At 43.8% G+C, this 25450-nt stretch overlaps 1 protein-coding gene and 1 long non-coding RNA gene across 4 annotated transcripts in view; both read left to right on the forward strand.

The window, feature by feature from the left end:
• The window catches only part of SP110 (SP110 nuclear body protein), a 43611-nt gene extending 31227 nt beyond the window's left edge, over window positions 1-12384 (forward strand). Inside the window, exons 14-21 of one of the 3 annotated variants that reach the window (XM_070489448.1) lie at window positions 1173-1271; window positions 1763-1905; window positions 2727-2771; window positions 7635-7750; window positions 8452-8560; window positions 8829-8900; window positions 9488-9628; window positions 10705-12384. In XM_070489448.1, the coding sequence (XP_070345549.1) occupies window positions 1173-1271; window positions 1763-1905; window positions 2727-2771; window positions 7635-7750; window positions 8452-8560; window positions 8829-8900; window positions 9488-9628; window positions 10705-10788 (809 nt within the window). In that variant the 3' untranslated portion in view covers window positions 10789-12384. Of the gene's footprint in view, window positions 1-1172; window positions 1272-1762; window positions 1906-2726; window positions 2772-7634; window positions 7751-8361; window positions 8561-8828; window positions 8901-9487; window positions 9983-10704 lie in introns of those variants that run through there. The other 2 variants (XM_070489447.1, XM_070489449.1) reach the window with 2 other exon arrangements.
• A 5711-nt stretch (window positions 12385-18095) lies between these two features.
• Window positions 18096-25450, forward strand: LOC139041042 (uncharacterized). Its single transcript, XR_011495519.1, has 4 exons — window positions 18096-18523; window positions 21318-21679; window positions 24112-24195; window positions 25170-25450. It is a non-coding gene; the product is annotated as an uncharacterized lncRNA (long non-coding RNA).

The following is a 25450-nucleotide window of genomic DNA, read 5'->3' on the forward strand; positions in this document are numbered from 1 at the left end:
GAGACAAGTGGTGGAGCTGGCCACCCCACGCAAGAGCACCAGCCAGCTGTTGTAACAAAGGTCTTCCCACCCCTTCTTCCTACTTAGCCTATAGTCCCTGGTCCTGCAGGGCTGGGCATCCTCCGGGATTCTGTGGGAGAAGCCATACCCTCACTTCTCAGGGATCTCTGCTGTCTCAATCTGACTCTGTCTAGTTCATATCTTTCCAGAGTAACTAGTGACTTCTTTGCCACTGATGCTGCTCTGTTCTTTTTCCAATGATGCTCTTGCTATCTCATACATTTTTCTTTGGCTCCTTCAATAACTGTTTGAGGCAAAGGAGAGTCAGTTGGACAAGATGTTCTCCTAGCCTCATTCCAGATGTAACATCCTCTATCATCAACATAAGCCATGGACAGCCCTTCCCTTCGCCCTCAAGAAACAGCTCCTGCAGTCTGTCCTAAATGAATTCATCCACGATGAGGCTGGGAAAGGGAAAGCAGGAATTGCCTGTATTTATTTTAAACCCTTTTACAGCTGTTTCTCCCGAATCGGAACCCCACACCTCTACTCAGGGGTTCTGAGTGGCCAAATCTCTCCATGTGCAATTTCCAGATTAGTCTCGAGCTCTTCAGGGTTTTCTTTTATTCTTAGAAGAAGAAACAGGGAAGCCATAAAATGAAAAAGGACAGCAAACAATGAAAACTGATGCCATCCCCTCAATGCTAACCACCTCATTTACCTTTGCCTTGGTTTGAATCAGGCAGTAAGATCATAGATGAGGACTTTTTCTCCAGCTACATGGACACAAAGAAATGTTTGGGGCAGGCAACTTCCATTGCCACAGAGGGATAAGCAGGATGCTGATGGAATAAACGATCCTTAGGTGATGGCCAGTTAGCTTGTGAATTAGAGCACATTCACCAAAGAAGCCCCATATGCTTTACGTAAAATGTTTTGTTCGATGAAGTGGTGGTGGTGTTGGTTTTGTTTATTAGTGACCACCCTACACATATATCTAATCTCCCACTCAAAATGGAAGACTTCCTGCAAATTAACCGGAGAAAGCTTGCCTATGCCATTTGCATTATTGATATTGTTATTATCATTACTATTATTAGAATTCTTGGAAAGGAGAATTCATGAGGGAGAGAGAATGAAGACTGAGTAATTCTAAACTCTTCTACTTTCAGAACAACTTGAAGATGAAACTGTGGATTTTCACTCTTCTGAACTTCCTGTGACCTGTGGTGAGGCAAAAGGGATCTTATATAAGGAGAAACTGGAACAAGGTGAGTTCCTCGATCTTCTACTCTTTGGAACCTCTAGATGAAGGAATCACTAGAAGGGAGAAAAATACCCTCGCATGTAATTGTTCAGGAAATGGACTCCACAAGCTAGGCTGCTGAAAAAAAGAGAAAGCACTTGTTAAGGAGGAACTTTCCAACTTTTCCACGTCATGGTACACCTGGCAGCCAGGCCACTCTGTTCCCACATGGAAGTTGTCTATGGGCCCAATGACACTGATCGCCATGTCCTTGCCACATGTAGATGTCACGTAAATTGCATATTCTCTCCCAGTCGCCCGCCATTCATGCTGGTTTTAGGGCCCTCTTTCAATCTGAGAGAGGAGGACTCCACACTCCCCTGCTACTGCTCCCACCTCACCAGGAGTCTCTCTGGACCCAGAAAGGTGGAACACAACGATTAGGGGTTGGGAGGTTTGGGATGAATTCACAGAGGACAGAAATGAATCCTGGAAGGGGCTGTCTTTATCTTACAGGAGTCTCAGAGAAGTGCATTCAGAATGAGAAAGGAGTTTGGTTCACGCCAAAAGAATTTGAAGCTGAAGGAAAACGGGCACATGCAAAGAACTGGAAGCGGAGTGTGCATTGCGGAGGAAAGACTCTAGAACAGCTGCTGAAGGTATTATGATGACAAAAAACAGATAGGGGATGAGTTTATTTCCTTGAAGGATGAGTGGAATTTCAATAACAGAAGTCTGAAGAAATTCCCATTACAATTCAACAGCATGATTGAAAAGGGGGAAAACATTCATAGAAAAAAGTTGTGGGTGATAAAGTTAGGAACACATATTGGTGCCGATGGTGGAGAACTTTGAGTGTGAGCAAGAGTTTTGAGGTCAGGAGAGAGTTAAGAAGCTCAGCTTGGTGATATTGGGTAGTGTGGGATGGAAGGAAACTAGATGAAGACATAGACCCCCCCCAGCAGCTTCCCTGGGTCCCCCACCAGATAAAGCCTCCTCAAGACCCTGCTCCATCTGGACTCCTTGGTGAAGCCTTTCCAAGCCACTCTGTCCATGGTCAGTCTCTCCTCTGCACTTCCACAGCGCACTATTCCATCCTCAGAGCAATGAGCAAGAGTGTTAGTTTTTGTGATCCTAGAACCCAACATAAAGTCTCTTGATAATACTCAAAAAATTATCACTGGGATGAAATTATAAGCATTTTATCTAGAGAGAATGGAAAGGAAAAGGAGTGGGTGGGAAAGAAGAACTAACAGTTCTTGGGTTTGAGTAACAGAGAAAAAAATGACTTTATCTTTAACCGAAGTCCAGTAGAAGAACTGACTGGAGGAGGGAGGAGCCAATTTTTCTTTGAGACCTCTTAGATTTGAGACCCATTAGGATGCCCAGGTACCAGTACTCACTAGGAAGTGGGAACTTCAATGTTTACAAGAGAAGAGCCTCCAGAATAACCTCTTCACTCACCCCTTCTCTCTTTCAGAAAAGGCTTTTGCACTGTCCTTCAAGAAAAAGTCTCAAGAGAGAGGTAAATAGCAGGTGAATTTCTACCACATTCTCAGTCACCGTGTCGCAGACTTGCCGTGTCCAAAGGCTTGCCTTCAAGTCCTCGAGTTTCGCAGCCCCGAGTCACCTTCACATTAGGCACGGCATCTTCCTGACGACTACTGTAGCACACTGGTACATGTACATGCTGCCATTATGTTCGTAGTTAACTTGAGATGGGGAAGCAAATAACTCTTTAAAACAAAGATTAGAACAAAAGCCAATGATGTACACGTGTTTCAGAAAAAGACCTTGATGTTTGGATGATTACAAACCAAAAGTGTCAGAAATAGAGTACTCTGATTTGAAAAGCAAATATGGTACTGAAATAGACAAGAACAGTATGTGAAAGGGCGAGAAGATCATCCTTGGTTGAACATTAAGTATACCTCAATTCAACATGCTCACTATCAGTAGCAGCAGAATGGAACAATTGTTTGAACTGAGCTTTGTCTCTGCAGCACCTCCCTCCAGGTCAAAATGGCAGTCATCCATTGGCTGCACCAGCTGTTCCTCCTCACCCTTCTTTATGTGCTTAGATACGTGCTCCAGACACAAGTCCCATTCATGAGCTTCCTGTTAGATGTGAACCTCCAGCAGAGGCAACGGTTCCTCTCCCATCTTGCCCTGAAGGCTGGCCTGCCCCTTGGCTGGATTCATTCAAAGTTGATAAAGCAATGGTCCTCAATTCTGTTTATTGTGTAAACCATCTTTTCCACGCTGATTTGAAACACGTTGATATGTACAAGGATGTTCCTTGTAATAGCAAAAAGTTAGGGAAGAATATAAATATCCATTGGTATTATAAAATAAACTGATATGTCTACAGAATGGTATTTTTTTAAATGGATGGGTTCATGGGTGTAGACTCATCCTTCAATTAATGGAAAACCACTCAAGGATTTTGAGATCAGGAAAGCTTCAGGAAGCTTAACCTGGTAGTAATATATATATGGAAGGAGCCCAATTGTGTTTATGTGAATATGTAGGTCTATGACTGAAAAAAATATCTGAAAGAATTGGTTATTCCAGGATGGGATTACAGGGGACGTTTGCCTCCCATATTACACATTTATGTACAGGTGGAATTTTTATAATGGTCATTTATTACTTTTGTAACCAGAAAAAAAGAACAATAAAGATATTTAAAGTCCAGATCATTAATTAATGGCCCCAATATGATAGTTCCTTCTTACTCATAACGCCACGTGTTAGCACATGATAGCCAGGGGCACATTTGACCTGACCTTTCAGTCCCAGCCATCAGAAGCCACGTTGGCATAATGAGAATGAGGTTCAGTTCTGACTACAAATTGCCCAATGTAGGCCACATTATCCAATACGGCAGTGCTGCCCTGCAATAAACCCAGTCTCCATTGGTGTCCAGCTTTGTATGTGTGTACCATCAAGAGACCTGATGCTGATACTCCAAATATGTGTTTCGTGACTGCCCTGCAGGGTGCTTCTCTCATGACCCAAGGCAAAATGGACAGCCGGTACAGAGAGTCCTGGGCTCAGGGCCTGTGAGAGGCCCCATCTCCAGAAGGACCCAGTATGCAACCAGCAGTTGCTGTTCTAATGGTGTAGTGTTGGACTGAGGAGAATGGTTTTTGCTTTTTGGTTTTTAAAATTTTTTTGGATAGATTCTAGAGCCTTTTGTTGGAGGGGCCCCATTCAAAGTGGGCCAATTTGTAAGTATCAGTTTAAATGGGCATAAGTACAATCTGTAAATGAGGAGGATGTCACCTCCAGAACTCAAAAGGCTAAGAAACACTGGATGGTTGTTGCGGGTATTGAGAGGGTCAGTAATTGTTTCTTGACAGTGTCGGGGATGGAACAGCCCTCAATTGACCAAATATTGCCCAGAACTTGCCGAGCTGGCTTGTATTATGTTTGGGGCGATGGCTCATCCCTTTTTGTGAGCTCCTTTGTGAGTAATTGTATCTTCTTAATGAGTATGTCAAGTGAGAAGGGTGTCATCGGTGTGGTGTCGTCCCTGTGCTCCTTGGGAAAGTCGGATGCAGTTAGGATCTTGCCTGCAGAGACTGAGTGTAGTGGCAAAGCTGTTGAGGTACCTCACGGAAGCCAGGTAGCCATATGTTGTATCCCCACAGAGGTGAAGGCAAGCTGCAGCTGAGATGCTGTTGAAATGGGCACTCCACAGAACATATTAGTGAAATCTGTGACAGCCAATTATTTACCAGTTACTAGGTGGATGGCGTCGGTAATTTCAATAATATTGGGTATAGAGACTTTAATGGGTGGGGCCCCTTGGCGAATAATTGTATCCCACTAAATTTAAACAAAGTACCATCTATAATTTAGGGGAATTACCAAACATAAAATAGAGGACAGACAGGTATACCTCACCTTGACCATTGAAATTGTTGCCTTATCTAAATGCCCCATGCTCATAACACCCATTGCCCTAAAATATTCCATAGTGAGCGTGACTGATCTGACCCAATGAATAATAAATTAAAATAAAACTAAATCTTTAGCACTTACAATCAGCTTTATAAAATGGAACCCATGGACCTTCCCCTCTGTTAAAATAGTTTATAGAATCCAGAATAAATTCAAACAGGGCCTTCAAGGACTGAAATTCATTATACAAGCACCATTTAGAGCAGGAGTGATTCTCTCTTCTGTTTCTCCATTTAACCTCCCAATTTGACCTGTTCTTAAACTTGAAAAGAAGGAAAGGTGCCTCATGGTGAATTACTGAAACCTCAGTGCTGTGGCCCAGCAGGCAGTAACACAACTCAAAGCAAGTGCCAGCAGGAAGCAGAGCCACTGAGCAAACCAAAGCAAGAAAAGAAAGACCCTGGCAGTGGTGGCCATCTAGACTCCATGCGTGCTGAGCCCATTGTCTTGTGGTTGCCTGCAGGGAAGTGGGATCAGTGCTCCATCAAAAAATGGGTTCAGATATCAAAACTGATGATGCAACATGTGAGCCAGGAGAGTATGAAAAGATTTATTACTCACAGACTGAGGCTTTCTGGGGAGAGCAGGGCAGGTACCCAAGCTGGTCTGAAATGGCTTGAGTGGAGAGAGGGAGTAGCCTAAGGTTTTATTATGGTTAAGGGTGGGGCCAAGGTGAGGAGTCCCTTGCTGGGGCCAGGCCTGTCTGGTTTGAACTTCTCACTGGGGCCGAGGGAGGGAGCTCATGAGCTTTCTTATCAGCTTGCCCAGATGTGGCAAGAAGGGAAGAAAAAGAGGTGGGGCTGGAAGCTGTCAGCACTAAACGTAAAATCCAGAGTCAGACTCTATTACAGAACGTGATTGTGGAGCTCTGTGCCCTTTCTCTATCTTTTCGGGTTGTATGTCCTTTCTCTATCATTTCTCTGTCATAACATGAGGGTTGGAAACTGTTCCCCTCTAGATCATGGGGGTGGGGACTCAGGGCTCTGGATCCAACCAGGGTCTCAACCAGGAGGAGTGGGTATGTCTGGCTACCTGGGGAACTGGCCTCTGTACCCTGGACGAGAGAAGGCCAAGTGTCCAGTCAGAGGGCAAGAATGGCCAAAGAATGTCAGCCCCAAGGACATAGAAGGGCATACCTGCAAGTTCAGGATGGAAAGCTGAGTTCAGGATGGGAAGGCCAGAAAGACGCCCTGAACTTCAGAGTTGGAGGAGCCCTCCTTATGAAGCCCTGGGGCCCAGGAAGCCTTCCCAGTTGAGACAGAGATGAACTCCCCAGATCAAGGGGAATTTTTACTCTGGCTGAGTGGCTAGTTTTGAGACTGGACAAAACATTTCCACCCCTTGTGCCCTCCCCCAGGTCCTCCTGCTTGTTATGAACAGTTGAGGGTAGTACTAGAGTTTCTCTCCTTAGATGTGACTGATTCCCAGCCCCTTCAATCCTTTCTCCAGCTCCCGATGGTCTAGTTCCCTCCTTTTCACCACCCACCATCCATCTGGAGGGGTAGTGCTGCAGACGGGCAGAGGCAGAAGGACGCCTCTTCCTGCCTCCTACCTTCAGTGCAGAGAAAACGCTCCCTGTGCGTGTGGAGCCCCACACTGTTTGTCTGGTGGGGCCGGGAGTGGAACTGGGTGCTCCCGCCTGTGGGTCTTTATCCGGCAGTAAAGATTGTGTTTCTCACATAAATCACTTGTAGAATTTACTGGATCACATTTTAAGGCTGCGAGAAAGACCCATCATATGGTTTCTCAGGCCCACAAAATGACCCATTCACCCAGCAGCTCTCTGTCGTTGTGAATCTTTCTTTCTGTTTGTCAGCCGTAACATCAGGCACTGTTCTGTGAGTCTGCCCACATGCTCACCTGGGATGGCACGCAACGGATGGAGCGTCTCTGAACCCAGGCACGGGCAGCCTGGTGCCAGTCTGGCTCAGATACTACGTTTCTTTGATGCAAAAAAAAAAAAAAAAAGCGCCTTTTATCTTTGCAGGCCTGTATAATGAGGGAGTTGACCAAAGCTATGTTTTCTCAAATTTCATGTACTTAAAAATCACCTGGGATCCTGTTATAATGTGGGTTTCAATTCAGTAGGTCTGTGTTTCTAATCGGTTCCCAGATGATGCTGATGCCGCTGGTCCTCAGACCACACTTTATGTGAAAAGGGCTTAAATGACCTTCCAGTCCCTTCTGGCTCTGACAGTCTGTGGTTCAGGTGGAGCCTTGACGATTCTTGCCACCTGCTCTTCCACAAGTGAAAGGCCAGGCTGGTCCTCCCTCAACATTCTCCACGAGGTCCATGGTCAGTGGGGTTGAAAGCGTCCACTTGGGAACACACAGGGACGGCGTCTCCCTGAGCCCCGCAGCGTCAGCATTCGGTGGGTCTCGCTGATCCTAGCGATGCCCACATTATCTCCCCTTCTAGCGGGAAAACTCCAAGGAATGTGAGGTGTGCTGTAGAGGGGGACCACTGCTCTGCTGTGACACTTGTCTGAGAGCCTTTCATGAGGACTGTCACATCCCACCTGCAGAGGCTGAGAGGTTAGTGAGACCAGCCCCACGTCTACGCATGCCCTGTGCAGGCTCCGTGTCTGGTTCCTTGTCTCCAGAAGGAAGAGCGGGACCATGAGCATCGTGGGTGTGGGTGGGGCCCAGAGCAGCCTAAGGGGTGGCAGCCTTTGCTCCATCTGGGATCACTGACAGTCTTGGGTCTCTGAGTCTGCAGCTGGGCCGTCTGGACCCCCACATTGCCACCGTCCCAGAGAGATATCCTTTCCTAGGTTTGCAGACTACTGCCCAAGGGGGTTGGGGACAGAAAATACCAGTTGTTTGTGTTCTACGCCTATTCAGAAAAAGCAGGAAACATGGCCTGGTTCTTGCATTTCACCACAGTCTCAATAGGCTGATGGAGGCCTGGGACCCCCAGGGATTGAGGCCCAGTTTCCAGTACTTAGGCATGGTGGGCAAGGCTCCTTGTGCTCCCAGCAGCTCAGACGGGGAAAGGAGGGCCCACCACTCACCCTGACACCATCCTCCACCCGCTGACCCCCTGCTAACTCCCTCGATGGAAGGAAGGTCATCGGCTCAGACCTCACATGGGGTGCTTGGAGAATCCAGCAGGTGTCCCCTTTGTCCTCCATCTGTGTCTATAGGCCATTCCTGAAAGAAGGACAGTGGCAGCCATAGGAACAGTGGCTGTTTCCAGGGGCCTTGCCCTTGCTCACTTATGCCCAACCTCTCAGGAGCCCGTGGAGTTGCACCTTCTGCAGGATGAGGGAGTCTTCAGGAAGCCAGCAGTGTCACAGGGAATCTGAGGTCCTGGCGAGAAGGATGCGGCCTGAGGAGCAGTTGGTGAGTTGGGTGTGAACACCAAGCTTTCTCCTTTCCCCTCACATGTGAGAATCAAACAGGGAACCTTTGGCGTCTTGCTTCAGAGGCTGGTGATTCAGTGCCCAACATCGCGTCCTAACAGAATCCGACCGACCCCATGGCTCTTTGGCAAACATGGTTGGAAGGCTGGCTGTGTTTGGCTGCTCTTGTTTGCGTGTGTCCAGGCCCAGGCCTGGCTTCACATTCTCCGAGCTGTATTTCACTTTAAAGCCCTATTCACATTTTACAGAAATGTGAGTTCCTCCTCTTGAAGGCCTACTGTCATCCACAAAGCTCCTTTTTTGCAGAGACTCCATGTAACGTAAGTCATATTTGATGATTCTCATCCCCTGGGCATCTCTCCTATGTAGAACTCTAGAAATTTGGAGTATGAGTCCTGTGGTTGCCACTGTCTGCAGAGAGCAGAAGGTTTAGCTGCAGACCGTGGAGTGGGACCACCTGGTTTAAACTCCACCCCACTGTGTACTAGCTCTGGGACACCAGGCAGTTGCTTCACCTCCCACAGGTCTCAGTTTCCCCTTCTCTTAGGTGGGAATGTCTTTCTGCCAGATAACATATGGTTTAGAGCACAGACTCAGAAGCCAAACTGTGGGTTCAAGTTCCAGCTCTACCACTATTTAGTTGTGAAATCTTGGGTAGGTTACTTAACCTCTCCATCCTTCAGTCACGCCGTTTATAAAATGGGGGTAATTACAGTTGCTGTCTCAAAGGGTTGTTGTGGAGCTCATATGTTAACACAGTGGTGGTGTTTAGAACAAAGCCTGGTATATAGATGTCAGGTGTTATTATCATTATTACCCTGGAAATAAAGCCTTGTATTGTATTTCAGTTGGATCCATTCCAGTCGCGGTGGCTGCTAACATCACCCTTTGGTGGCTTCGTCCCTAGATTCGAGATTATGGTGAGCCCTTCAAGGAAGCCATGTGGTTGGACCTGGTCAAGGAAAGGCTGACTGAGAAGATATACACAGTGGAATGGTTTGTACGGGACATGCGCCTGATCTTTCGCAACCATAAGACATTTTACAAGGTAAAAGGCATTTCCTGCTTCCTTTTCACATCCTTTCTACTGTCCGCTGATTTCTGGGACCGCAGAACTTTGCAAGAATTATACCCAGTCTCTTCCTGGAGAGGGCTCAAAAAGACAAGGATTACAGAAGAAAACTGCCTCTGCATTCCAGGGGCGGAGAGGAGGATGTCAGAAAGAACAACAAGCAGGACAGGAAGGATCCTTGTAAATGGTACCTGAAAAAAAATCCATCCTCGGTCCCCATGTAGGCTGCTCCCCCGCTGAGATCAATTTCGTCCTGCCTCCTTGTTCAAACTGGAAGGAAGGGCAGTTCACGCTTCTATTGTTCTTTGTGCCTAAGAAATACAGAAGTCAATGACTTAATTAAACAAAATGAAATAAGTTAAACTTCCAGGATGCTCATGCTGGGATTTTGTCACACCTCAATTTCCCAGTGGACTCAAACATCCGGAATTGCGCTGAGGTAGTGTTGGCTTCATCCTTCGATAGGAAGGAGAGACAACTAGCTAGCTTGCAATTCAAGACATTCTTAACTTTAATTTCTGAAGTTTATCCTGATTTTCACTCTTATACAGATATTTCCTGGTGGGGATATCTAAGGAAGGTTTTCATCTCCACCTAGCCTCCCTCCCTTCCTCCATGCCACACGTTGGCATGTTCATGAGCCACAAATTGTACACTGGTGTCCACGTGTGGAGCTGGGGAGAGAAAGAATTTGAGCCAGGGATCCCCTCAATGGCACAGTCTTATCCTTGGAGAACAGGAGGGTCATCCTTCCTTCAAGAATGGGCTTTAAAGAAATGCTTTTTCTTTATCTATTTTGCACCAAGTTCGGGTTTTGTAGCAATTAAAATCAACCCTTCAGTCCAGACCACCCGTCAGGTCCAAGTTAACAACCAGGCTGGTCTCGTCCATTCCAATACTGTAACAGGAGCATCTCCCATCCATTCTGTCTCACTGCTGGGGAAACACGGCATTCGGGGAGGGAAGGGTGGGGATTCTAAAAGTTACCAGTGATTTGATGGTCCTAATCCTTTGTCCTTAGACCTCTCTTTATTTGCTTTTTTCTCTTTCAGGCTTCCAGCTTTGGTCAGGTAGGACTGGATTTAGAGGCAGAATTTGAAAAGGATCTCAAAGATGTGCTTATTTTTCATAAATGAGAATGGTTTCCAGAATGGTTGACCCTGTTCTGGAAGGACGGAGGCACCTCAACTTCAGGATCCAGATGGTGTGACCCTGGCCATCCAGTGAGTTAGGGATGTTATTGGCTGCCCTCTTGACTCAAACCCAGGCCCTTCGTATCACCATCACACCTTCTACTTCCTTTTATTGTTCCTTTTTAATATAAAAAATTATACCTCAGGGCCAGCACAGTGGCATAGAGGTTAAGTTCACATGCTCTGCTTCAGCAGCCCAGGGTTTGCGGGTTCAGATCCTGGACACCGACCTACACACTGCTCATCAAGCCATGCTGTAGTGCCATTCCATGTACAAAATAGAGGAAGATGGGCAAGGTAACCAACAATATTTGGTTACCTTGAAATACAATTTGTATAGGAAAGGCAGGATAAATGCTGGCTTCTTTATTTAACAGTGTTCAAAATAATGAGTTTGTTCCCTAATAGCCTCTAAAGGTGACCAGGGAGGTATTGTTTTTCTCTAAAGTGTCTTGAACTCATGGATTTAAATATATTTAATGTTCTCCACACCATTTCAGTTAATGTCTTTATTGCTGCTTGAATTGCCCACCTTCAGTGATTGTCTCTTCAAGTGTGCTCCTGAGTTGTTTTGAAATGATCCCAGCTCTCTTTGATAGTGCATTAGCTATTTATTGCTGTGTAACTAATGACCCCAATATTTAGTGACTTAAAAGAATGAGCATTTTATTGCTCACTATTCCTTGGGTCAGGAATTCAGGCAGTGCTCAGTGAGGATGCCTTATCTGAGCTCCACATGGTGCTGAGTAAGCCCATTCATGCTTACGCCCTATCACTTCTGCCCCATACTGTTGGTCCAAGGACCAGATTCAAAAGGAAGGAAAATAGACTGTACCTCTTGATGGGATGAGTGGCCAAGTCGTATTTCAAAGGAGCTTTGGAAGACATGTTGCCACCATCTTCAGAAATACCCTACCATAGTCCACCCGCTGGCCACAACAATTCATATCCTTCCCACATGCAAAGGACACTCACCTCCCACCCAAGAAGCCTTGCTCATTGCACCATTGGAGCAAAGTCCAGGACCTCATCATCTAAATCAGGTTCAGATCAGATATGGTTCCTTGGGTGTGGTTCATTGGGTGCAGCTTCTCAGGGGCACCTCCTCTAGAACCAGAGATTTGTGAACTGAAAGACAAGTTATGTTTCCCTCACTCTCAACGTTCAGTGATGACATAGGGACTGAATAAATACTGTAGACACTTGCATTCAAACAGGGGGAAATGGGAAGAACATAGCAATCACTAGTCCACAGCAATTCTGAGATCCAGGTAGGCACAAGTTAGCAATTCTCCCAATCCCAGAACAAAGCACATTCCTCTATAAGGGTCATATACCTATGATATAGAAATATTGTATACCTCTAATTCCCATCCGACACAAGCTTCTTCCTTGTCTTCCTCCAGTCAATATTTATGTCTCTTTTCTCTCACAGTGTATTAACTCATTTGCTCAACTCTAAACTACAACAATAGTTTCAGAATTTCTATACTCATGCCACTATGAAAAATATAATAAATTGAATTCTAAATTTGCATGGAATTTATTTTTGTTTCTGTTGTATATTTAATATACCATTGCAGAGAGTATTTTTCAGAATTTTGCATTAGTATTTATAAATGAGGTTGGTTTGTAAGTTTCAGTATACTGCCGTAGTCAGATTTAGGGCTATTCTAGCTTGGTAAATAACACAGAAATTTCCACCTTTTTATATATCCTGTAATAGTTTATAGTGTTTTAAATTAACTAGCTCATAAAATTATATGCCCTAGAGTTCTTTGGGGAGGTAATATTGACCATATTCTCTCTTTTTTCATGGTGATTAGACTATTTAGACATTCTATTGCTTTTTTTTTAATTGAGGTCACATTGGTTTATAAGATTATGTAAGTTTCAGGTATACATCATCTTATTTCAGTTTCAGTGTAGACTACATCATGTTCACCACCTGAAGACCAGTTACCATCCATCACCAATCACCATACACATGTGCCCTGTTGCCTCTTTTGCCCTTCTCCCTCCCCACTTCCCCTCTGGTAGCCTTCAATCTAATCTTTGTATCTATGTGTTAGTTTGTTGTTGTTGTTGCTTTTATCTTCTTCTTGTGAGAGAGATCACACAGTATTTGACTTTTACCCTTTCACTTATTTCAGTTAGCGTAATACCCTCAAGGTCCATCCATATTGTCACAAACGGCAAGATCTCATCCTTTTTTATTGCTAAGTAGTATTCCATTGTGTATACATACCACATCTCTCATCCCTTGATGGGCATTTAGGTTCTTTCCAAGTCTTGGCTATTGTGAATAATGCTGCAATGAACACGAGGGTGCATATATCTTTACACATTCATGTTTTCACATTCTTTGGATAAATACCCAGCAGTGGAATAGCTGGATCATATGGTAGCACTATCCTTAATTTTTTGAGGAATCTCCATACTGTTTTCCATAGTGGCTGCACCAATTTATATTCCCCTCAGCAGTGTGTGCGAGTTCCCTTTTCTCCACATCCACTCCAACAGTGGTTATCTCTTGTCTTGTTAATTATAGCCATTCTGATGGGCATGAGGTGATATCTCATTGTAGTTTTGATTTGCATTTCCCTAATAATTAGTGATGTTGAACATCTTTTCATGGGCCTGTTGGCCATCTGTGTATCTTCTCTGGAAAAATGTCTGTTCAAATCTTTTGCCCATTTTTCAGATGGGTTGGTAGTTTTTTGTTGTTGAGATATATATGAGTTCTTTATATATTTTGGATATTAACCCTTTATCGGACATGTGTTTTGCAAATATCTCTTCCCAATTGTTAGGTTGTCTTTTCACTTTGTTAATAGTTTCCTTTGCCATGCAGAAGCTTTTTACTTTGATGTAGTCTCATTTGTTTATTTTTTCTGATGTTTCCCTTGCCTGGTCAGACATGGTGATTGAAAATATGCTGCTACGACTGGTGTTGAAGAGCATACTGCCTACATTTTCTTCTAGAAGTTTTATGATTTCAGGTCTTACATTCAAGTCTTTAATCCATTTTGAGTTAATTTTTGTGTATGATGTAAGATAATGGTCTACTTTCATTCTTTTGCCTTTGGCTGTCCAGTTTTCCCAACACTACTTATTGAAGAGACTTTCCTTTCTCAACTGTATGTTCTTGGCTCCCTTGTCGAAAATTAGCTGTCCATAGATGTGTGATTTTATTTCTGGGCTCTCAGTTCTGTTCCATTGATCTGTGTGTCTGTTTTTGTGCTGTTGTTTTAGTTACTATAGCTTTGTAGTACGTTCTGAAATCAGGGAGTGTGATACCTACAGCCTTGTTCTTTTTTCTCAGGATTCTTTTGGCTATTTGGGGTCTTTTCTCATTCCAGATAAATTTTAGGATTCTTCTTTCTATTTCTGTGAAAAATGTCATGGGAACTTTGATAGGGATTGCATTGAACCTGTAGATTGCTTTAGGAAGTATGAATATTTTAACTATGTTAATTCTTCCATTCCAAGAGCATGGACTATCTTTCCAATTTCTTTGTGTTTTCTTCTATTTCTTCCAAGAATGTTTTATAGTTTTTAGTATACAGGTCTTTCACCTCTTTGGTTAAGTTTATTCCTAGGTATTTTCTTCTTTTTGTTGCAATTATAAATGGAATTGTATTCTTCATTTCTCTTGCTGCTTCTTTGTTGTTAGTGTGTAGAAAGGCAACTGACTTTTGTATGTTGATTTTGTATCCTGCAACTTTACTGTATTCATTTATTATTTCCAAAAGTTTTTTGGTGGATTCTTTAGGGTTTTCTATATATAAAATCATGTCATCTGCAAATAATCACAGTTTTACTTCTTCCTTTCCAATTTGGATCCCTTTTATTCCTTTTTCTTGCCTGATTGCTCTGGCTAGGATTTCCAATCCTATGTTAAATAAGGGTGGTGAAAGTAAGAACCCTTGTCTTGTTCCTGTTCTTCTCTTTTTTTTTTTTTTGCTGGGAAAAATTCACTCTGAGCTAACGTCTATTGCAAACCTTCCTTTTTTTTTTTTTCCCCCTGAAAGCCCCAGTACATAGTTGTATATTCTAGTTGTAAGTCCTTCTAGTTCTTCTGTGTGAGCTGCCACCACAGCATGGCTACTGGCAGACGAGTGGTATGGTTCTGCACCAGGGAACTGAACGTAGGCCGCTTAAGTGGAGCATGCTGAACTTTAACCACTAGACCATCAGGGCTGGCTCCTGGTTCCTATTCTTAAAGAGACAGCTTTCAGTTTTTCTCCATTGAGTATGATATTAGCTGTGGGTTTGTCATATATGGCCTTTACTATTTTGGGGTACTTTCCTTCTATACCCATTTTATTCAGAGTTTTTGTTATAAATGCATACTGTATCTTGTTGAATGCTTTCTCTGAATCTATTGAGATGATCATGAGATTTTTATTCTTCATTTTGTTAATGTGGTGTATCACGTTGATTGATCTGTAGCTGTTGCACTGTCCAATCAATAGTGATTAGACTATTTAGATATTCTATTGCTTTTTGAATCAGTTCCACTTTTATGTTTTTCTAAGAAGTCATCCATTGCATTTGTTGTTTATGGTTCGTCTAATTTCTGTCGTATTATTTTATTCTTTCTCTTTTGAAAACTTTCATCTTATTTTTGTCTATATTTTCCTTGTTTTCACCTTCTATTCTGGAAGGCATTGTAACGGGTTTTAATTCTTCTAACATTTATCTGAGAGTTCTCCAAATTTACTTTTAACTTGGTTTTGAATGTCAGAGCCAAAAACAAAATATTTTTAATGTGCAACATATTTAAGTCAAAAGGCTTGTCACTTTTATATCCCTCATCTCCCTAAATCCTATCTATTCACTACTTCATAATATGGATATTCATTATTATTATTAAATTTTTTATCTTTTAGTCTATATTAGTTATTTTAATTTTATTCAATTATATAAGGCATTATTTTGTTATTTTTATATTATACAGATTATTTGGTCAAATATCATGTAACATAATTGAAAAGCAAAAATGGAAAATTTGTGTTATATGATAATCCATATTCATGCGAATCATATTAATGTATTTCTGTTTTCACTGTTTGAGTTTCCCACTGAACTTTTTTTGCCGTGACTTCTCCATATTTTTTTTTTTTTTTGCTGCATCTTTCAGTCAACTGGACTGTATCTTTAAGTAATTTTAAAAGAAGAGTACATAAATGGTATGTTTTCTGAGTCTTGTGTAGCTCAGAGTGTCTTCTGTTGTTTTCATAAATTAACAACATATTGTGCTACCATATATCTTTTATCCACCTTCTCACCTTCAAAATTGATTTAGACTTTGTCCCGCTGTCATGGGCATTTTATTCTACAACTCTGAAGTCTGAGTTTAACCAGAATTCTGTTTCTTTGTTAGCATGTGGACACATATAGGATTTCCCCCTTTATCTCTATAGACTTATTATTTTTTTTGACAGGGTAGGATTCAATGTAGTATCTTATCATTGATCTTGCCCTTTCGATACACCTCCCTGGCTCTTTTTTCAGCTGCATTAAATCTTTCTGATTCATTTGTTCTGGGCCCACTTTCAAGAACATCTGTTATCCACATGCTAGCTGTCCATTCTCTGTCCTCCGTATTTATCACTTCAAAACAGAAAAAAAGTTCTGGAAAGCACTCCTCCTCTTAGGTCATTAGGATAAGAATTAACTTTGTTAACTGGATACAATTGCAATTCTCTGGTCAATACTTGAAACTTAAAGATGTTTTAGCATTTTAATAATGCTAATTGCCATCTATTAACCAAGCCTCGAAGGATATAAACTTTTCTTATCACAATACTTTTCTCAAGACAAAAGCAGAAAGTCATTGCCACTTACTAAGTTGTCCTGATCTGTGCTTCTGATTTTTCATTCTTATTTGGTGCCAGTGGAGGAGTGTTATGGACTAAACTATGTCCCGGCCCAAAATCTTTTGTTGAAGCCCTAACCCCCATGTGTGACTGTAGTTGGAAATGGGGCATATAAGGAGTAACGAAGGTTAAGTCTGGACACAAGAATAAGGCTTTAATCAGGTAGGATTAGTGTCCTTATAAGAAGAGGATGAGACATCAGAGATCTCGCTCTCCACACACGCAGAGGAAAGGCCGTGTGAGGAAGCGTCAAGAAGGAGACTGCCTGCAAGCCAGGTAAGCGTGCTCACCGGGAACTGACTCCGCTGCCACCTTGATCTGGGACTTCCAAACTCCAGAACTGTGAGAAATAAATGCCTGGTGTTTAAGCCACCCAGTCTGTGGGATTCTGGTATGGCAACATGAGCTAAGACAAGGAGTAAGTGACACCATCTCAGCCCCCGTCCTCTCCTCCATAGCGAGGCAGAAACTGTTCAACAGGATCTCCCAGCTTCCCAGTGAGGAATTAGAAGAGGGTGTTGGAGTTTCCAATTAGGTACCTAGCGTCACAGACTAACAAACAGAAAATGCACAGAGGTCTCCTTCATTTCTATTTCCCAGTGTCTCGACAATAGTGTGAGCTGTGAAATGGACTGACTTCACCGTGATCCAGAAAAGGGTGGAGGCAGTTTGAGCACTTAAGATAAGCATGTAGTGAAATACAAGATGATAAATATGGCCATAGACACTGCTACTCCTGGTGCCATTTTGGGAGGGAATGGTGGGTCCTAGAGATGATAATTCCATTGTTCTAGGCTTCGGATTTCCAAATCCTTCTGAAGGGAGCACCGAAGGTCTCTCTTCCTAGCGTAATCTCAATACATTATGATGAAAGATCCCCTTCCGCATTGGTTTCCCAGTGAGCAGGATTGCTGTGTTTTAAACGATCTTGCATCCCTTTGTGACCCACTCTTTCATTCTGGCACTTGTAAACTGAATCAGGTTTCTCTCTCTCTCTCTTATCGTGGCTCTGGGTTACTCTATTACTGAAAGGGAAAAAAAACCCACTAGAGTCATTTATTTCTTTCAAGTTGAAAGTTTCAACCACTATCAGTTCGGTTGCCATGACAACAAGACCCCGATCCCCGGAACCTTCTCTCCCTTTGCCTCCCTTTTTTTTGCTGCCCTGCTTGCCTAGTTTTCAAATTGTTTCTATCCACAAGAGCAAGAGTCTGGTTCCTTCTGCTTAGCTCAGCTGGTCCTTATTTTCTCCCAGTCCTTCTGTGCTACAGACTCAGGCCTACCCTCCTTTTGGTCTCCTGCTGGCTGGGCCCACCCACCTTCAGCACCCACCTCCTTAGGCATTAAGAACTCTTAATAAATCTGTGTCAGTGACACCCCTGAGACAACGCCAATTGCCTCTCCCAGGGACCCCTTCAAGTCTGCACCCAGGCTGTTTCTCTGTTCCTGGTCAACTCAGGCCCAATCCTTCCCCCTCCCACCACTGGCCAGGGCTGCTGAGAGCCCAGGTCAACTCAGGACTGGCTCCACCCACGTTACGACACGGAAGGTTATAAATGAGTCTAAAATGGTTCCCTGAAGCTGGGCAGGGCTAATGCTGCAAAAATGGAACAAAGAAAAGCTTCGTATCAGAGTGGGTGGAGGAATTATATATAAAAATATATTCCCCCTTCCAGGTGATACCAGAAATTGAACATTGGAAAATTCATTCTTAGGAGCTGGGAAAGCGTGTCTCCTGGTCAAGTACACCTACCCTCAGGAGAGGCAGACTTAACTGACAATCAGAATATGGAGTGAGTACCTTTCTCAGAGATCTGGCAGAACCCTGCAGAACAAGCTTGCGTCCCTCAGGTGGCTGTGGAGTCTGCCTCCAGCTTGCCTGGTCAGTCCTGCTGGGCGTCTTGGCCTCTCTTCTTCCCTTCTCTGAGCCCTGATGAACCTGACTGCTTCTCTTTTCTCCTAAAGATGCTTCCACTCCATCCCATGGAATTCCTCTCCTCCTGGAACTGGGTGTGTGGGCTTCAGGATTCACAGCTGTCCAAAAGAAAAGTGCAGACCCTATTCATTTTAACAGCCATACCCCTGTGAAGTAACACTTGAAACAATGAAATCCAAGAAGCCATTGTCTTAGTCACTTTCCCCCTGGTCTCAAGGGGGCCATTTGCATCTCTAGAACCACCTAGACAAGGGAATACCACTCAGTGAAGGTCCCCCCAGCACAGGCCTCCTCAGGCAGCATGCCAACGGGTGCCCCTATTGGACAAGACCAGAGCTAGCATGCATTGGCCCATGAATAGCCATTGGCATCTGATTGCTTATATAGAGGTTGAGTCCAGATGTGACACAGAAGCCAATTTGCCAGAAGACATGGAGGCCTCAAGCAAGAATTCAGTGGTGAGGACATTGACCTAGACCTGAACAGGAGGCCTGAATATTAGCAGGAAGGGGTGGCTGCAGGTCCAGAATATCAGCTGACACCAGAACTTAGCTGTCACACTCTCTGAGGCAGGGTCTGTTCGATGTGGAATGAACACTGAATGCTGTAGCATCCTAGGGGGTGAGATGAGGCAGAAAGGTCCTTATTTCACAAGGGTAACAGTGAGGTTTCTAGTCTTCAGGCACAGCAGTGCTTCTCCAGGCTCCACAGCCCCACAGGCAGAGATCTAGCCTTCAGACTCGGGGCTGTCAAGGCCCGTACAAGGGAGACTGGCACAGCTGGCCCCATGACTAGGTCCTGAGCTGACTCATGGGCCCTAAAAGTACCCTGGGAGGCACGAAAGCCTGGTCTTTCTTCCCTCAAGTGAATGAGGAAGCCAGTGCAAGGTGGGCTTGAGGTTAACGGGCACATGTTAGTACTGACCAGCAGGAAAAACCAGAGACGCTCCAGTACATTCATATCCTGGGGGTCTGAGTAGCCCAATGTGAGAGGCCCATCCTCCTAAGAAGTAAGGTGGAAGATTGGTCCTAACATGGGGCAGTGAGTATGGCAGAGGGAAGCAGGCCACCCCTAGGCACCTAAAGTGCCAAAACAGCCTAAAGTTTCCCAGACAGAGCCCACAGGACAGATTTGGCTATTTCTGTATCTGGGCCGTGATCACTCAGACCTGGATTCTGGAATCTTTCATTTACTTGGACCTGGATTACAGACCCTCCTATTTGCAAGAACGCCCCACTTGACCTGCTCTCCAGGAAGCCAAAGCAGAGGATGAGTGAGGAAGCTGTGCCACTAGAGGGGTCTTTGGTCCCAGTAAAGCAAATTTGACCAACCAGTGTTTAGAGAGGGGTCCCCTGAGATGGCTGTACATCTGCCTGCTTCTCATTGAAACGGTCCATGGACCACCGCTTCAGAATCACCAGGGAGCTTGTTAAAATGCAGATTGCAGGGTTCCTGACCCAGGATGAGGATCTCTAGGATAGATGCCAAGGAAGTGGTGTTTTTAACAAGTTCAACAAGTGTTCTAGGTTGAAGTTTTTCCTACAATTAAATTTGCCATCCATTGCCCTAAGGTAAGACAGGTCTTTTATCTTTTGACGAAGGAACAAATTTAACTAAATGCATCCACAGTGCTGGCAGCAGTAGTGTCTGCAACTTAATAGCGAGAGCTGCCCCAGCCCTGTTGGGTAAGATGGTCTGTGTTTGTGGTTTGGTTAATTTTGGGGTTGTTTTGTTTGTTTGTTTAACTTTAATGTTTTTTAGTTTATTTACACAGAGCGGGTTTTCAGAAACAATGATAAGAAAAGAAAAAAGCTATTTGTAGAAGAAAAAACTAATCTGGGAAGAGAAAAGAGTTGAAACTAAGGGGGAAGGGATGACTAAGAGAAAAAGCAGCAGAGAAAGCTGGGTTGGGGGGTAAGCATATGAGAGAGAAAAAGGTCGTTATGGGGCAGCTGTCAACAGGACTTACAGAGAGATGGCTGGTGGAGATGATCTTTTTTAAAAAAAAAATAATATAGAACATTTTCATTCTATTTGGTTAGAGTATTTTTTCTTTGTTGCGGTAACAGTGGATGATAACATTATGTATCTTTCAGGTGTACATTGTAATATATTTCGAATTCTGTGTAGATTACAGCATGTTCACCACCCAAAGACTAATTACAATCCATCCCCACATACATGTGAGCCTAAACACCCCTTTCCTTTTTTTCCTTCCCCTTCCCCTCTGGTAACCACCAATCCAATCTCTGTTGCTATGTGTTTGTTTGTCGTTGTTTTTATCTTCTCCTTTTGAGTGAGATCATAGGGTATTTGACTTTCTCCATCTGACTTATTTCACTTAGCATGATACCCTCAAGGTCCATCCATGTTGTCACAAATGGCTGGATCTCATCATTTCTTATGGCTGAGTAGTATTCCATGGTGTACAAATACCACATCTTCTTTATCCGTTCATCCCTTGATGGGCACCAAGGTTGCTTCCAAGTCTTGGCTATTGTGAATAATGCTGCAATGAACATAGGGGTGCAGGTATCTTCATGCATTTGTGTTTTCAAGTTCTTTGGATAAATACCCAGCAGTGGAACAGCTGGATTGTATGGTGGTTCTCTTCTTAATTTTCTGAGGAAGCTCCATACTGTTTTCCATAGTGGCTGCACCAGTTTGCACTCCCACCAGCTTAAGATGCTTTGCTGTGGCTCAACCTTGAGAGACTTAAGATGATTCCTTGAGATCCATTCGGAAGCTTTTTTTGGAGGTTGGGCTGGCATTACATTTGAGTGTGAAATCTCCCTGAGGTGGCTGCCAGGCATCCCTGTTATATTTGGGCTACCGGCAGTTGTAAAAAGCAAGGAATTCAGACTGCTGACAGGTCCCAGGGTGAAACGACTTCCTGCAATGGCTGCAAGTGGAAGCAAAAAGTGAAGACAGGAGGGGCCTGAGCTGAGGGCCACAGGCCCCAAGGAGTTACGGAGGCAGAAACCCTGGCGACATCCACCATCTAAGGGTCCAGGTGAGAAGGTGAGACAGGAAGTGGAGGAGGGGGCTGGAGGTGTGCCGTTGGTGTAACCACTCTTTCCCTCTTAGAGCTTCAAAGGATCAAGTTCCCAACATCCAGGCTGTTCGAGGGGTGAGGCTGGGGTGTAGGAGAAGGAACCACTGTACCCAGAGGAGGGAGGAGTCTGCTCTAGGCTTCAGCTTCTGACCTAAAATCAAAACACTCTTTACCCTGAAGAATCAATGTCCTTCCGACACTTGCTTCTGATCCCCAGGAAAGATTCATAGTTCTATTTAGCTGGCAAAGTCCTTCCACCTAATTTCTGTTTAGCTAGTATTTAACATGGTCCATTTCACGGAGTCAGTTCTTGTGAACTACAAGGCCTGGCTTGGGCTTTATTCTGCTAAGAGAACACCTGCCTTCAGCTCTGAAGTACGTGGAGTTTTCTTTCACTGACAGGGCATGGAGGGTGCCCAATCCAACATTCATCATCCTAATTTCTCTGAAGGAAAGAAGAAGTGTCATTTGATCCAACCACCTATGCAAAATGCCTGGCATACACTGGCGGCTCAGTAAAGCTAAGTCACTGTCGTTGCCTGAGATAAGTGAGAGTTTACCTGCCCTTGGTCTGCATTGTCCCAGGTCCTCCCTCACCTCTCTACCTGTCGGTTTCCCAGGAAGCTGAGGTCCCATCATGCTTCACACTTCGGCCTGGGCACAGCACAGGTGACCAGCTTCCGTTGTGCTGGCCAGCATCCATGACCCCAGTTAAGGTCGGGCAGGGGGATCCCCAAAGAGAACAGTGCCCAAGGAAGGGGAGGCTATATGCTGGGGGACATGTAGGTGACGTGGGTCTGAGGGAAGCGGCGAGGGTGGAATTCCAGAGAGCAGCTGCCTCTTGTTCTTCGTGTCCCTGGATGTAGTTTTCATTACGGGGAAACCTAACTTGTTCAACAAATGGTTCCCAAACAATTGGATATCCATATGCGAAAAAATGAAAAAGGAACCTCAACCATAATCTCATGCCATATGCAAAAATTAATTTTAAATGGATCATAGCTCTACTTGTAACCACTAAAATGATAAAGCTTCTAGAAGAAACATGGGAAGAAATATTTGAGACTGGTCAGCAAGATGATTTTCCCAAAGATATCCACTCCCTAGCCCCCAGAACCTGTGATTATGTTATGTTATATGACAAAGGGGACTTTGCAGATGCAGTTAAGGTTACAGACTTTAAAATATGGGAGGATCCTGGATTATCCAAGAGGGCCTAATCTGATCACACGGACCCTTAAAAGCAGAGAAGTTTCTCCAGCTGCGGCAGAAGGGAAAAGTAAAGATTTCAATCATGAGAAGGATTCCAAGTGCTTTTACTGGCTTTGAGAGTTAGGGTCTCCTGTTCCATGATCAGAGTGAGGCCTGTAGGAGCCAAGGGCAGTCTCAGCTGACACCAGCAAAGAAATGGGGACCTCAGACCTATAACCTCAAGGAACAGGATTCTGCCAACAACCTGAATGAACTTGCAGTGGATTCTTCTTGAGCATCCCAATAGGAACCCAGCCAACTAACACCTTGATTTTGACCTTGGGGGACCCAGAACGGAGAAACCAGTCAAGGAATCCACACTTCTGACCTATAGAACTGTGAGATAATAAATTTGTGTTGTCTTAATGCCGCTAAATTTATCAATAAATCCAGAGAACGCACTGGATTTAAGATTCCTCGATCCTGATGCTCTCAGTTGACATCTAAGCCTCTGTAAGAAGTCCCAGCCACAGTGTTATGTTTATTCTGCCAAATTCCTGGGGTGAGGTAAGTGCAAGAAAGACCTACTGGCTCAGAAAGCCTGCTAATCATCATTAGCCTTTCAAAGGCTTTTCCAGAGAATTGTTCTTTCACTTTTTATCTTTCATGCTACCATATTTTATTGAGTCTAAAACACCATAGATTATCAAGAAGGGGAAGAAATTTGCAAATAAAAAGATCTATTAAATTTATTTAGACAGATTTTTTATCCTATATCACCTATGGGCCCATGAAACTATATATGCAAAGAAAATTCGTTGGTTAGCGTGTTCCTTAAATTTATTCAGAATCCTATTTTTCTGAATCACATTTCAATTCAAAGTCATCAAATTTTATGTTTTGCGAGACTATTGTCTTCTAGACCAGGGTTGGCAAACTTTTTCTGCAAAGGGCCTGATAGGAAATAATTGAGGCTTTGCAGGCCATGTGCTCTTTCTTGCACCTTCTCAACTCTGCTGCTGTAACGCAGAAGCAGCCACAGACAGTACTAAATGAACGGATGTGGGTGTGTTCCAAAAAATCTTTGTTCATGGACACAGAAATTTGAATTTCATGTAATTTTCGTATGTCATGAAATATTATTATTCTTTTGATTTCTTTCAACTATTAAAAAATATAAAACCCATTCGTATTCACAGGCTATACAAAAACACACGGTGGGCTAGATTTGGTCTTTGGGCCACCAGTTTGCCAACCCCTGCTCTACGCCATTGTGAACACTGGTAATGCAGTATATCTTTCTTTTCTTTTTTCTTTTTTTAAAAATTATTTTATTGAGATCACATTGGTTTATAACTGTGTGAATTTCAGGTGTACGTTATTATGTTTCAGCTTCTGTAAGACTTCATCATGTTCACCACTAAAAGTCTAGTTTCCATCCATCACCATACATACATATGTCCTCCTTTACCCCTTACCTCCTTCCCCTCTGGTAACCACCAATCTGTTCTCCTTATCTATATGTTTGTTTGTTTATCTTCCACAAATGGTGACGTCATAAGGCATTTGTCTTTCTCTGTCTGACTTATTTTGCTTGGTGTAATACCCTCAAGGTCCACTCATGTTGTTGCATATAGGATGATTTTGTCTTTGAAAATTATATACTCTGGTCTCTGGGACTGTCTTTGAAGCATCCATTTTGTAAATTTGGATGCTGGAGAATATTCATCAGGATAGGCCGGGTTATGCTGCATTAACAAACAACTCCAAAATCTCAGTGGCTTAAAATGACAAAGCTTCATTTCTCACTCATGCAAAGTCCCCTGGAGGTCAGGGCTACTTTCCAGGGCAGCCGTCCCCCACGCAATGACTATGCCTTACTCCTCCTGGTGAACACAGGCCTCCTCAATATTGGCAGAGGACAAGAATGTGGAAAATCACGCACCAGCTCTTAGAGGATTTCCTCCAGAAGTTATGTGTCTCACTTTTCATTCATGGTCTTCTCTGTATCCTCATGTGGTGGAAGGGGCCAGGGATCTCTCTGGAGCCTCTTTTATAAGGCACCAATTCCACTCACGAGGGCTCCACCCTTATGGCTTACCCACCTCCCATGGGCCCCCCCCTACTAATATCGTCACATGAGTCATTAGGATTTCAACATATGAATTTTAGGAGGGACACGAATATTCAGACCATAGCTCTAGGTCATAAAAAGGATGCCTTCACCTGGTGAACTCTCTGTTTCTCACTTGGATAGCTCACTCTGGTGAAGGCTAGCCACCATGTCACTAGGACACTCAAGCAGACCTTTGAGAGGTGCATGTGTGGTGAAGTTGATGTGGAGAGGAACTAATTCACCAGCACGAACTTGCCACCAGTGAGTGCATCCTCCAGCCTCAATCAAGCCCTTGGATGATTCCAGCCCTGTAGGACTAAAGTCTTCCAGCCGAGCCCCCAGACGTCACAGGGCTGTGTCCTGTCTGAATTCCTGACCCATAGAAACTGTGAGATAATAAAGGATTATTGCTGTTCTAAGCC

Source organism: Equus asinus, chromosome 19, assembly GCF_041296235.1.
Source record: "Equus asinus isolate D_3611 breed Donkey chromosome 19, EquAss-T2T_v2, whole genome shotgun sequence".
Lineage (NCBI taxonomy): Eukaryota > Metazoa > Chordata > Mammalia > Perissodactyla > Equidae > Equus > Equus asinus.